The sequence below is a fragment of the Monodelphis domestica genome, chromosome 7, assembly GCF_027887165.1.
Source record: "Monodelphis domestica isolate mMonDom1 chromosome 7, mMonDom1.pri, whole genome shotgun sequence".
Classification (NCBI taxonomy): Eukaryota; Metazoa; Chordata; class Mammalia; order Didelphimorphia; family Didelphidae; genus Monodelphis; species Monodelphis domestica.
This window is the reverse complement of record NC_077233.1, coordinates 221,283,162-221,295,239: the sequence shown is the minus strand read 5'-3', so window position 1 is coordinate 221,295,239 and position 12,078 is coordinate 221,283,162. Positions and strand designations below refer to the sequence as shown.

At 36.7% G+C, this 12,078-nt stretch overlaps 2 protein-coding genes across 4 annotated transcripts in view; one reads left to right on the top strand and one right to left on the bottom strand.

Moving 5' to 3' along the window:
- The window catches only part of C7H7orf50 (chromosome 7 C7orf50 homolog), a 388,436-nt gene that overhangs the window by 297,837 nt on the left and 78,521 nt on the right, over window positions 1-12,078 (bottom strand). The window lies entirely within an intron of this gene.
- GPER1 (G protein-coupled estrogen receptor 1) lies at window positions 4,444-11,595 on the top strand. Of its 3 annotated transcripts, none has more exons than XM_016423906.2 (3): window positions 4,444-4,536; window positions 6,316-6,419; window positions 8,811-11,595. In XM_016423906.2, exon 3 carries the CDS (start codon window positions 9,278-9,280, stop codon window positions 10,373-10,375), a length of 1,098 nt encoding a protein of 365 aa, XP_016279392.1. In that variant the 5' UTR covers window positions 4,444-4,536; window positions 6,316-6,419; window positions 8,811-9,277; the 3' UTR covers window positions 10,376-11,595. The 3 variants fall into 3 exon arrangements, with proteins under 3 accessions (XP_016279392.1, XP_056660291.1, XP_016279394.1); XM_016423908.2 differs by lacking the exon at window positions 4,444-4,536 and adding an exon at window positions 5,595-6,128; XM_056804313.1 differs by lacking the exon at window positions 4,444-4,536 and having other exon boundaries at window positions 5,587-6,419.

The window sequence follows — 12,078 nt, the reverse complement described above, 5'->3', positions numbered from 1 at the left end:
TATTTGAAATGATTCAGTTGGACAGATCTTATTTTCGGCATGCTATAATAGGAAAGCGCAGATATTAGAATGAGGAGAAATAGAGATATCCTCTTTCTGTGTGACCTTGGGCAAGATATATAACTTCCCTGAGTTTCAGCTTCCTGATCTACAGAGAGAACTGGACCAGATAATTTTTTAGGTCTCTTCCCACCCCGTGATTTCATGATGCCAGAAACATTTTATTACATATACACCTGTAATCAACTTCATCCACAACTATGGAAACAACTGCAAGGTAATATAGTCGGAAACTATACTAGAAACCTTAAAATATTCCTAAATCACAATCAAATGAATGGATAAAAACCATATAAAGCATTTCCTTCCCTGAATATGTCTATTTTTAAGTGACATATCTTGGCTGTTTAAAAAGTTGAAGTTGAAGTTTTTTGTTTTTTTTAAACCATCAAGAAGAATTTGTACTTTCTCATGACTTTCAAAATGGTATATCAGGCATTTTTAACACTGAAATAATCTGATGTTCAAAGCTGTCCAAAAAAATGTCCAAAACTGAATCTGTTTCATATTACTCATTGGGTTTTTATAAAGCAAAAAATGTAATAAGTGAATTTAAATTTTTATTATTATTAAATAATAAAATTTATAAAACATGTATATATGTGTTTTTTTAAAGCTTTACCTTCCATCTTAGAATCAATACTGTGTATTATTTCCAAGGCAGAAGAGTGGCAAGAGTTGTCCAGGCTTGTGTCTCAATCCACCGAGCCACCCAGCTGCCCCCAGTAAAAGGTTATTATTATTATTATTTACAACATTTATCTTCCATCTTGAAAGCAGTACTGTGTGTGTATTAACCACTGAGCTACCCCTTATGTTTCTTTTCAGAGGTCCTCCCACATGCTTAGAATTCTCCCTTCTCACTTCTTCCTCCTGGCCTCTTTCAAGCCTAAATTCAAATTCTCCTTTCTACAAGAGGCCTTTCCCGGTCAATACCAATACCTTCCCCCTACCTCCAATTTACACTAATAGGTCTTGTTTGTTTGTAATTATTTACATATTGTCGTCTCTGTCTCTTCTCCTTAAGGAATAGAGACTATGTTTTTAACTTTCTTTATGGCAGTGCCTAGTGAATCATAGAAACTTAATATATGCTAGTTGATAATAAACAAGAGGAGGGTAAATGAGGTGATTTCTAAAGTATCTCCTACACTAAAATTTTATGCTCTTATATTTTTGTGTATGTATATTTAACTTTGGCACACATATGTAAAATGTCTGTTATATGATGTTTAGAACATATGTACAGGGAGCAACTAGGTGGCTCAGTGGATTGAGAGCCAGACCCAAAGATCGGAGGTCCTGGGTTCAAATATGACCTCAGACACTTCCTAGCTGTGTGACCCCGGGCAAGTCACTTAACCCCCAATGCCTAGTCTTTACTGCTCTTCTCCCTTGGAAGTGATGCTAAGACAGAAGGTAAGAGTTTAGATGAGAGCAAAGGAAAAGGAACAGAGTCAAGATGGAAGAGAGAAATGGAGGTTATTTGTTGAGAATCACCAAGAAGGCTGCATCAAGTGTAAGAAGGCCAAAATGGGGATGGACCTATTTGAACAAAAATATTTATAGTCCCTTTCTGTGGTAGCAAAGAATTGGAAATTGAGGGGGTGTCCACCAATTGGGGAATGGTTAAACAAATTGTGGTATGCAATAGTGATGGAATACTATTGTGCTGTAAGAAATGAAGAGGATGATTTCAGAAAGAGTTCATGAAAGACCTCCATGAACTAATGCAGAGTGAAATGAGAAGAACCAGTAGATCATTGTACACAGAGACTGATACATTATGGCATAATCCAATGGAATGGACTTCTCTATTAGCAGTAATGCAATGATCCAGGACAATTCTGAGGGATCTACGAGAAAGAACACTATCCACATCCAGAGGAAGAACTGTGGAAACATAAATGCAGAAGAAAAACATATGCTTGATCACAGGGTTTGATGGGGATATGATTGGGGATGCTGACTTTGAATGATCACCTCAGTACAAAAAGCAATAATATGGAAATGGGTTTTGAACAATGATACGTATAAAACCCAGTGAAATTGCTCATCAGCTCTGGGAGGGGAGAAGGAAGAGGGGAAGGAAAGAACATGAATCATGTAATCATGAAAAAATATTCTAAATTAATTAAATAAATGATTTTTTTAAAAGAAGAAAGAAAAAAGAATACTGCAGCACAGGATCAGATGGTGATGATGATGAGAGTAATAATGATGATGATGACAATGTGTAGGCTCTGCCTGAAGTAATTTAGTTTAGTTAAACCACTAGCTTCCAGGGAAAACCACTCTGGGTCTGTGGTTTGTGGGCACGCGCGCGTGCGCGCGCACCCCCCCCCCATTTGTTGTTTATTTGTTGTTTAATATTTGTTGTTTAATCATTTTAATCATGTCAGACTCTTTGTGACCCCTTTTGGAGTTTGCTTGACTTAAATTTTAGAGTGGTTTGTCATTTTTTCTCTAGTTCCTATTCCAGATGAGGAAACTGAAGCAAACAGTTATGCGACTAACCCAGGGTCATATAATTAATAACTGTCAGAAGTTGGATTTGAACTAAAGTCTTCCCAAATTCAGGCTGGCACTCTATTTGCTGAACCATCTACTTACTCCATATATATATGTATATTACAGGTTAAATATACATATATATATTATAAATGGAGATTTTGAGCCTTTGGACTTTATCCCCCAGAAGTCCCTTAGAATTTCCCAAAATTCCATTTTTCTGTGTGCCTAGTTTTTGCCTGATTGTATTTAAGTGGCTGTAACTCCTCCCTCTCTCTTTTTTAAACCTGCACCCAAGCTGAAGTCAGGCAGTTCTTTTGCTTTAATTATTATTAATAAAACTTTATAATATATAATATTTAGTTATTGATGATTAATGTTAAAATCCATATTTTGGCTTACCACAAAGCGATTACGAATTCTCAAAAACTTTTGAGCAGATAGACTTATATAGATAATAAGTTTGCCCAGTCACTGCCCACCAAGAGGTCTGGTGGCGGGGTGTGCCTAAGCTCCTGCCCCACCCCACCTTGCTGCCTGCCCCTGCCTGCTGTTTCTCCTGTCCATATGCTCAGCCAGCATTCCTCACCACTCTCCACCCAGCTTGGAGCCTCCTCTTACTGAGACCAGACTTGCCACAAGAGCCTGCCAATCCCAGCCATTTTTTTCCCAGAGGGTGATGTATAAAAATCTTTCTGCACCAATCCCTTTCTACACTCCACATGTGTGTTTCTAGCCTGCCATAGCCATTTTTCAGTGTGGAGAAAAGAACCCCACACCTTTTAATTTTCAAGCCAATTTTTTTTAAAGCTGATCCTGGACTCCTAGTTTAGAAGGCTGTTACTAAAGGTTTTTCACAGGGCAGTTAGTTCCAAATAAGTAGATTTAAAGTCAGTTTTGGGGAATAGACCTGATTTTTTTTTGTATTCTCTTGTCCTGGAGTCAGACAGAATCATTAAGGGAGGGAGGGAGAGAGGGAGGGAGGGAGGGAGGGAGGGAGGGAGGAAGGGAGGAAGGAAAGAAGGGAGGAAGGAAGGAAAGAAGGAAGGAAGGAAGGAAGGAAGGAAGGAAGGAAGGAAGGAAGGAAGGAAGGAAGGAAGGAAGGAAGGAAGGAAGGAAGGAAGGAAGGAAGGAAGGAAGGAAGGAAGGAAGGAAGGAAGGAAGGAAGGAAGGAAGGAAGGAAGGAAGGAAGGAAGGAAGGAAGGAAGGAACCCAATGGAATTATTTTGGAAGTTTTGAATATGCCACAGATGACATATGAAGACCAGTAGATGACACAGAAAAAGCTTAGAAACACATAAATGCATAAAAGATATCAATAGGGGGCCAGCTAGGTAGCTCAGTGGATTGAGAGACAGGCCCAGAGATGGGAGGTCTTGGGTTCAAATTTTACTTCAGACCCATCCCAGCTGTGTGACCTTGGGCAAGTCACTTAACCCCCTTTGCCTATCCCTTACCCCTCTTCTGTCTTGTAACCAATGAGAGTATTGATTCTAAGAGAAAAGGTAAAGGTTTAAAAAAAAAAGATATGAATAGTATTGTATAGCATTAACATATCTTATCTTTTAATATCAACCCAAACTAAAGAACTGATAAGGAGGGATGGAAAGGAGGTAGTAGATAACAGAAATAGTACAAATTATAGCTAAATATGAAAGTTGCACCATTGCCCATAGGCTATTTGCCTTGGCTTGGACAGCATCAATTAAATGACCCCTTGAGATTTCAAGCCAGGGAATTCCAACTGGAGAAGTCCTTGATATAATATTCTATAATCCTATGGAGGTTTCCCCCCTAGTTTGACAAGGCTTGAGCAAAAAGTCTCTTTTTACAGAATTCCATCAACCAGTAGGTGGGGTATTGGGAAATGTCAGCTCAATTCCTTTTAGAGATGAGACCCAGAAGACTGTTTAGATACACTGGCTGTTTCTGAAGAAAAGCTGATTCTCTGTCTATATAATGCCAGTAAGTATGCCTCTAACAGGTCTGGAGGGAGGAGGGGCATTGTAAATGTATATAAGGGTTTGGTTATTCCAGGCAATTATTACTATGTGGCAGAGCAAAAATTCAATTGAAAATGAAAGGGGATGACTAATGTGAGGGGGGTCATCACGTTATGTGGCAATTTGGGGGAGTAAAACCACTTTGATGAACTTACATGTGATTTTCCAAAGAGTAACCTTTTTTGTTACAGAATGAGATCAAACTCTCTCTCATATATATATATATATATATATATATATATGAGAGAGTGTATATATATATGTATATACACACACACATATATATATTGCTTCTTATAAACTATTATCTAAATGTATAAGATTATTTAAAGTATGCATTTAAAATCAGGTACAATAACTAAGGCAAACAAATATTTAAATGTAAACAAATACTGACAAATGTAAAATAATGCTATCAAGGACCAGTGACATTCAATCAAACATGTACTTAATTAAATGTCTCCTACTAAATATTGGATACTAGGGATACAAAGACAATTATAAAATTGTTTATATTCCACTGAGGGAAACAACATATAGATTAAAATAAAGACAGAGGAGATACAAAGCAATGCCACAAAAATTGGGAGAACCCTGGCAATGAGGATAGGGGATAGGAAGGATCTTAGATAAGAAGTTCCCTGAGGCTAGAGGTTCCAAAAGATGGAGGTGAAGAAGAGCAGTAGAAATACTAGGGAAAGGGCTGGGAGCAGCTTATACAAAGACACATAGGTGGGGAAATGAAAAGTATTTGCTTAGATTATAGGGAGTGTGTGGGCAGCTAGCTAGGTTCCCCAGGGGAGAGAGAGCCAAGCCAGGTGTCAGGAGATTCTGGATTCAAATGTGACCATAGGTACTGCCTCGCTGTATGACCCTGGACAAGTCACTTAACCCCCATTGCCTAGCCCTCATCCTTCTTCTCTATCCTTAGAACTGGAGTATGGATTCTAAAAGAGAAGGTAAGGGTTAAAAAAAACCACATACGCATAGAGTGTGTGAAAGGAAGTAATTTAACATCAGCCTGAAAGGTCAGAAGGAACAATCCAAAGGCAACTGGGAGCCACTGAAGCTTTTTGAGGAAGAAAATGAAGGGATCAGACCCGTGTTGGGAATACCAGTCTAGCAAATGTTGAGGATGGATTAAGGCATGGAGAAACTGGAGGAAAAGAGACCAACTGCAGTAGTTCAGGCAAGGGATACTAAAGGCTTGAAGTAGGGTGGAGGCTGTAGGAGCTTAACATAGGGAGATGGTTAAGTATTCAGGAAAAGGGATTTAACTAGAAACTCACTTTTTAAAATGCTTAACAAGACGTAGCTTGCTGCCAGAGATAAGAAAGAAAAGTAAAGTTCTATGGATACAGTATGTTTATTAAAAAAAAAAAGCCAGCAGAAAAATGGTTAAATTTAGCCTTAAAAGGAAGCCTGTTCAGCACCACTTCAGCTGAACACAAATTAGAAGGACCCTGGGAAATCTATAAAGCCCTGTTTTGTTGCCAAGGACAGGCAGCAAGATCTGCATCTGCTGTCAAGAACAATGACAGTCACTTACTCAGGGTAATGTTTTTAACCAGGTTTCAGTAGTGGTGTGGTGCTTTTCCTCCTTCTACCTATTTGCTGCTACTGAATTATTCAACAGGTAGCATCCAGTACAGCCGCTTTATCATCCCAACTACTTTCCAGAAAAGTTAAGCTAGTGTTTCCAGAAAAGTTAAGCTAGTGTCTTGCTCCTATCCTGGCCTAGGTGAACCGACAAACCCTGGAAAGGTACACAAAAGTACAGACCATGAAGACAAAGGGAGTCTGTCTTGAACAAACACATGTGAAAGGACTGCCGGATCTGCTCAGGTAAGGCTCAATTCTTGATGTACTTTGTAGCAAAGGTTTCCCTGGATGCTTTCCTAAAAGACTTGTGTTTGTTTTTAAAATGAATATACCTTTCTCTGGTTTGATCTTTTAATTGCTTGTCAGACAACCCTTCCCTTTTATTACTTCTGAATTTGGCAGTTCCTTTTGGTAGAGTTAACAGTTTTCCACGGGAGACAGTCTACCTAAAATTCCAGGCATGTACAGCTATTTGAATGATAAAAGCAAAACTTTGCTCTGTAGAGAGAAATTTTCTTGACTTGCTGACAGTAAATAAAGATTTGCGCTAAGGTAATTTTCATAAAGCATGCCATAAATAAAATTACTAGCAGTCTGGCATTATTTCATTCAAGGAACAATACATCATACTTCCAGGAAATAGGATTACGAAGACTCTAACCTATATTATAGTACTTTACTCACTCTTTCAATAAAAAAGCTTGCCAACTATCAAAAATAATAGGTTGATTAATATTCCTCTGAAAGAAATATATCAAGCAAATGTAAATTGATATCAGAAATTACAAAGCTAATAGAGCTGATAAAGATCTAGCCTGATTCTTCCTTTACTGTGAGACCAGTGGAGATTTGAAACATAAATAATTTGATATCAAATTTTAAAACCATCAGGAAGGTTTATATATTTATAAATATGCTGTCAATCTTTATGGGAGTAGTGAGGTAGTAATAAATTTAATACTTGATTTATGTTTATTTTTTATTTGACTATCATAAAACACTAATTTGTGAACCCAAAGGCTCTAAATATGTGGAAATAACAAAGAAGTCTTTTTTTTTCCTTTTGGAATGTATAGTTAGTTAATATGGGTATAGGAACAAATGAAATCTTTAAAGTATTTTTAAAAGAATATCCCTTTAGAACTTTATTCTGGAAAAAAATCCCAAGTGTTTAAATAGAAAAAGAAACTTTTAAAATAGTTTTAAAAATGAAACTAAATGCAGGTTTTTAATTGTAATGATCAGAATGCAAGTGAATAGTCATAGTTGTGTAGTTCAAACAAAAATTATCTACCCAAGAATGAATGAAGACAGAAAAACAACACGTAATAAAGACAAATTTATGTGACATACTAAGTAAATAGATCTTTATTAACCTCAGCCAAACAAAAGCTGTTGAACATTTTCAAATAACAACCCCAGCTCACCAATACAGCTAAAATCCCAAAATACCATACTCAAGCTGTAGGAAAACAAAACAACTCTAGCTCTGAAACATCTCAACTGAGAATTTTATATGATACCTAATAAAAGATGTCAAAAAAAATTCTCAAAAGAAAACCCAACTTAATTTGCTTTAAACTGAAAAATAAATGTAATTCCCATATAACTTTGGAAGATAGCTGTGAAGTCAAATGATGCTATACTAAAACCAAAATGCTGATAATCATCATTTACAGATTAGTAGCTAAACTAGTCTCCAACCATGAGTGAGGACAAATGTTTAAACTAAAAAATTATTTCACATAGGAAATGATTTAACCTTTAAAATACAGCTAAATGAAGACAATAAGAATAGAAGTTACACCTAGATGTCTTATATTATAGACAAGTATTATTAAAAAAAAAACAATTTATAGGAAACATATTTACTGGTTAAAAATGGCATTATAAAATATAATTACTTATAAGGACATGACTTGTTAATGGCATTTAATTTTTTAATTACCAGGATTTTCTTTGTTTGATATATTTGTAAATTCCCTCAAGATCAACTTTACTTCATTTTGTATGCACAATTCCATTGTTTCAATTTCAGCACTTGATCTAATCATTGTCAAAAGGCAAAATATCTTCTCCAAAATCTGTTGAAACACAAACTAAAATTTTAAAAATTTAATTTTGTTTCATGTTAAGCTCCCTATTTATGCTATCTTTTCCTTCATAAAAGTTGGTTTTTTCCTTTCCCATCCTCTTTTATTCTCAATCAGCTGATTAAACCAAGTTAATTTCCTCTGTCTGTGATAGTAGTTTTCCTATGGTTTTCCTATTCAAATAGTCATGCTCCTTAACAAGCATGCTATTTTGGCTATAAAAACAAAGGAATATGTTGCATAAAAGAAAGATGAATCACTTTAACTGACTATTCTCCAGCTCAGATTAAAAAGCATTTCAAATCTGTAAGGGGGGGAGACCACATTTCCCTCAAAATCCTTCAGGACCCTTTCGATATTAACCATCTCTCCAATATAACATGGCAAAAAGCTTAGGTCTTTATTTAACTCTCTGGGTCATACAGTGCTCTAGAGAGAACTGGCCAACAGCATATGGATCCTTATGAGAAGTATATTGGTGTTTGAGCCAAGCTGAGGCTAGGAATGAGACAGTAATACTTTTTCTATTTACTCTTCCTAGGTTTCCAGATAGTCAAGAAACATCAGAGAGCAAGTATGAATAGCTGATCTAAAACTACATGAGAAGACATCCAGAAGACAGATTAAGGACTTGTTAATTACCTTTAAGATTAAAAACAACAACAACAATAAAAACCACTTCTGTGATTCCAGCTTTAAAAGCTTTCATTTAAAGAACTGCAGACAATCTCACTATTTTCTTCCTCTTTGGTAATCAATGACCTTTTTGCAACATATAAACTCAAAAATCTAGAAAGTTTGCTTATAACAACTTTCCCTTGATTTTCCCCAATATTGACTATCCTCAGTCCAGAGGTAGATTTTTTTTCTGAAGATGTATCAGATGTACCAAACATTTAAAAGAGATTTTCGTGAACCCTTTGGAAAGTCATAAAAACTTAGCTATACGTGAGCTTTTACAACCAGAGTGGGGATACTTATGTAATCCGTGCAGCAAGGGCCTTTACCATGGAGGTTTATCATGCAGGTACCCTGTCGCCAGTGGATTGCAATAGTACAACCTTTGAACTGAACCAATCGCACCTGCTCAATGAAACTGACCCTTTCAAACAAGCTAATGACCAATATGAACACCAACAGTATGTTATTGGTCTTTTCCTCTCGTGTCTCTACACTATCTTTCTCTTTCCTATTGGCTTTGTGGGGAACATTCTGATATTAGTAGTGAACATCAGCTTTCGTGAAAAGATGACAATCCCTGACCTGTACTTCATCAACCTTGCAGCGGCGGATCTCATCCTGGTAGCTGACTCCTTGATAGAAGTATTTAACCTAGATGAGAAGTATTATGACATCACAATCCTCTGTACCTTTATGTCTCTGTTCCTGCAAATTAACATGTATAGCAGTATTTTCTTCCTGACATGGATGAGTTTTGACCGTTACATCGCCCTAGCTAAGGTCATGCGATCCAGCCTTTTTCGCACAAAGCACCATGCCCGGCTGAGCTGTGGCCTCATCTGGATGGCATCCATCTCTGCTACACTGGTCCCTTTTACAGCTGTCCATTTGCAGCACACAGAAGAGGTCTGCTTCTGTTTTGCCGATGTGAAAGAAATCCAGTGGCTTGAGATTACTTTGGGGTTCATCATCCCCTTTGCCATCATCGGTCTCTGTTACTCACTCATTGTCCGAGTTCTCATCAAGGCTCACAAGCACCGGAGCCTGAGGCTGCGGCGGCAAAAGGCCCTCCGAATGATTTTTGCTGTGGTCCTAGTTTTCTTTATCTGCTGGCTACCTGAAAATGTCTTCATTAGTGTACACCTCTTGCAAAGAAAGGAGCCAGCTATTTCTTCATGCAAACAGTCTTTCCGCCATGCCTATCCTTTAACTGGCCATATAGTTAACCTAGCAGCTTTTTCAAACAGCTGCTTAAACCCACTCATCTATAGCTTTCTTGGGGAAACCTTTAGAGAAAAACTGAGGCTATATATTGAACAGAAAAGCAACTTGTCAGCCCTAAATCGTTTCTGTCATGCTGCCCTCAAGTCAGTTATTCCTGAGAACAGTGAGCAGACAGAAGTAAAATTTAGCAGTGCTGTGTAAATAGACAACTGTGAAAGTTTTTTCATCAATGTAGACCAAAACTGTGTGCCACTAACAAATGCACAGGTAGCTAGGGAAGGGGGAAAAATACAAATATTTCTTTTTCCTCTCAAGGGTTTCTAATATTGTCCAGCTCTGTGGTTCCTGTTTAGTGGCTTGTGAACCTTTGAGGGTTCTCAACAATATTCAAAGAATTTCAAAATTCTTCAATGGAACCTTATATGTTAAATAATTATTGAATATTATGAGTAATATATTGTTACTCTAGGAATTCACAACAAATTATTTTTTATTGAAAGGGGTTCCTGGAAGGAAAAAAAATATTAGGAACCACTGATCTAGATACTACTGTAAACTTGGTTTGACATGTAAATTTTGGTCAAGTTTTCTTAATTATAATTGGAGTTACTAAAAAACACACCTTAAAAATCTCTCACTTTGCATATGGATCAGAGAGCCCTAATAATAGTTAAAGATAGAAATGATCACAGTATGTTTTCCTATGGCAAAGAAGAATCAACAGATGACAGAATCACAATGTTCTGCTAGTCTTCATGTGGACTTTTGTTACTTCTCCTGGGAGAAAACTGCCAAAACAACAAGTGGGAAAACTTAAATTTATTAAGATGTTTCTGTGGAGATGTAGCACTTTAAATGGAAACTTAGCTACTGAGAATAAATCTACCACTTTGTATAATGAACATGAAGACTTCTGGCTAAAGTCTGTTTGAACTATTCTAAATTTGATGTCATAGTGGGAAATCAAGTCTCATGATTTATAATCTACTGCTATACACTTTGACACTTGACTAGCACTCAAATGAAACACATCATTCATAGACACCTTTAAATATTGTAATCTTTCTTAGAGTGGCCATCAATTCTAAAATACATGAGCTCATTTGGCCCACCACCTTGTTCATAGATAAGTCACAGTCACCTGTGTAAGCTAGATTTACATTCATGAGGAGGCTTCTCCTTGAATAACATAACAGCTATTCTAATGCTAGTCTGATCTGAATTGCTGACTTCTTCAATGTATATGTTTACAATAATCTTGGCATTTAAAAGAATGTGGAATGAAATTGTGAGTGTTGTTGTAGAGTTTATCATACCCAACAGAGAATGTAATAGCATGGCATTTTTGATTTAATAATGTTAATAGAATAATGATGATGATAAAGATGTAGATGGCTCTCATTAAAATACTAAAGGTCTAATGCTTTCGAATATCACCCATTTTCTTCATTCAGCTAAAAAAAGCTCCTATGTAGATGTCATTTTAAGGTTTTCAAAGAGATGACCTCACAAAAACCCTGCAAAGTAAAATACTGTCAAGCATTATCCCCAACTTACAGAAGGGAGAACAGAGAGTGAAGCAAAATCAGTATAGTCCAGGGCATAATAGTAATTTTTACACTAAGGCCATTCATCAGAGTATAAGGCTCAAATGTGGAGTGGGGAAAAGGAAATGCCAGAAGACCACAAAGCCAATAGCCCAAAATTTCACGGCAAGGGGAAGACTCAGAGGTGCTTCTACTAGGTCATAGCCACAACATGCTATTCATGAGTTTCCTAGTTTAACAATTCTTTCTAACTAGGTGTTAAGTTCAACTGTTTCTATTCTACAAAAAGAGCCAAGTACCTTCTCTTTTTTGGTACCCTGGATAAAATCATGGCTATTTACCCTAGTTGTAGTTTTG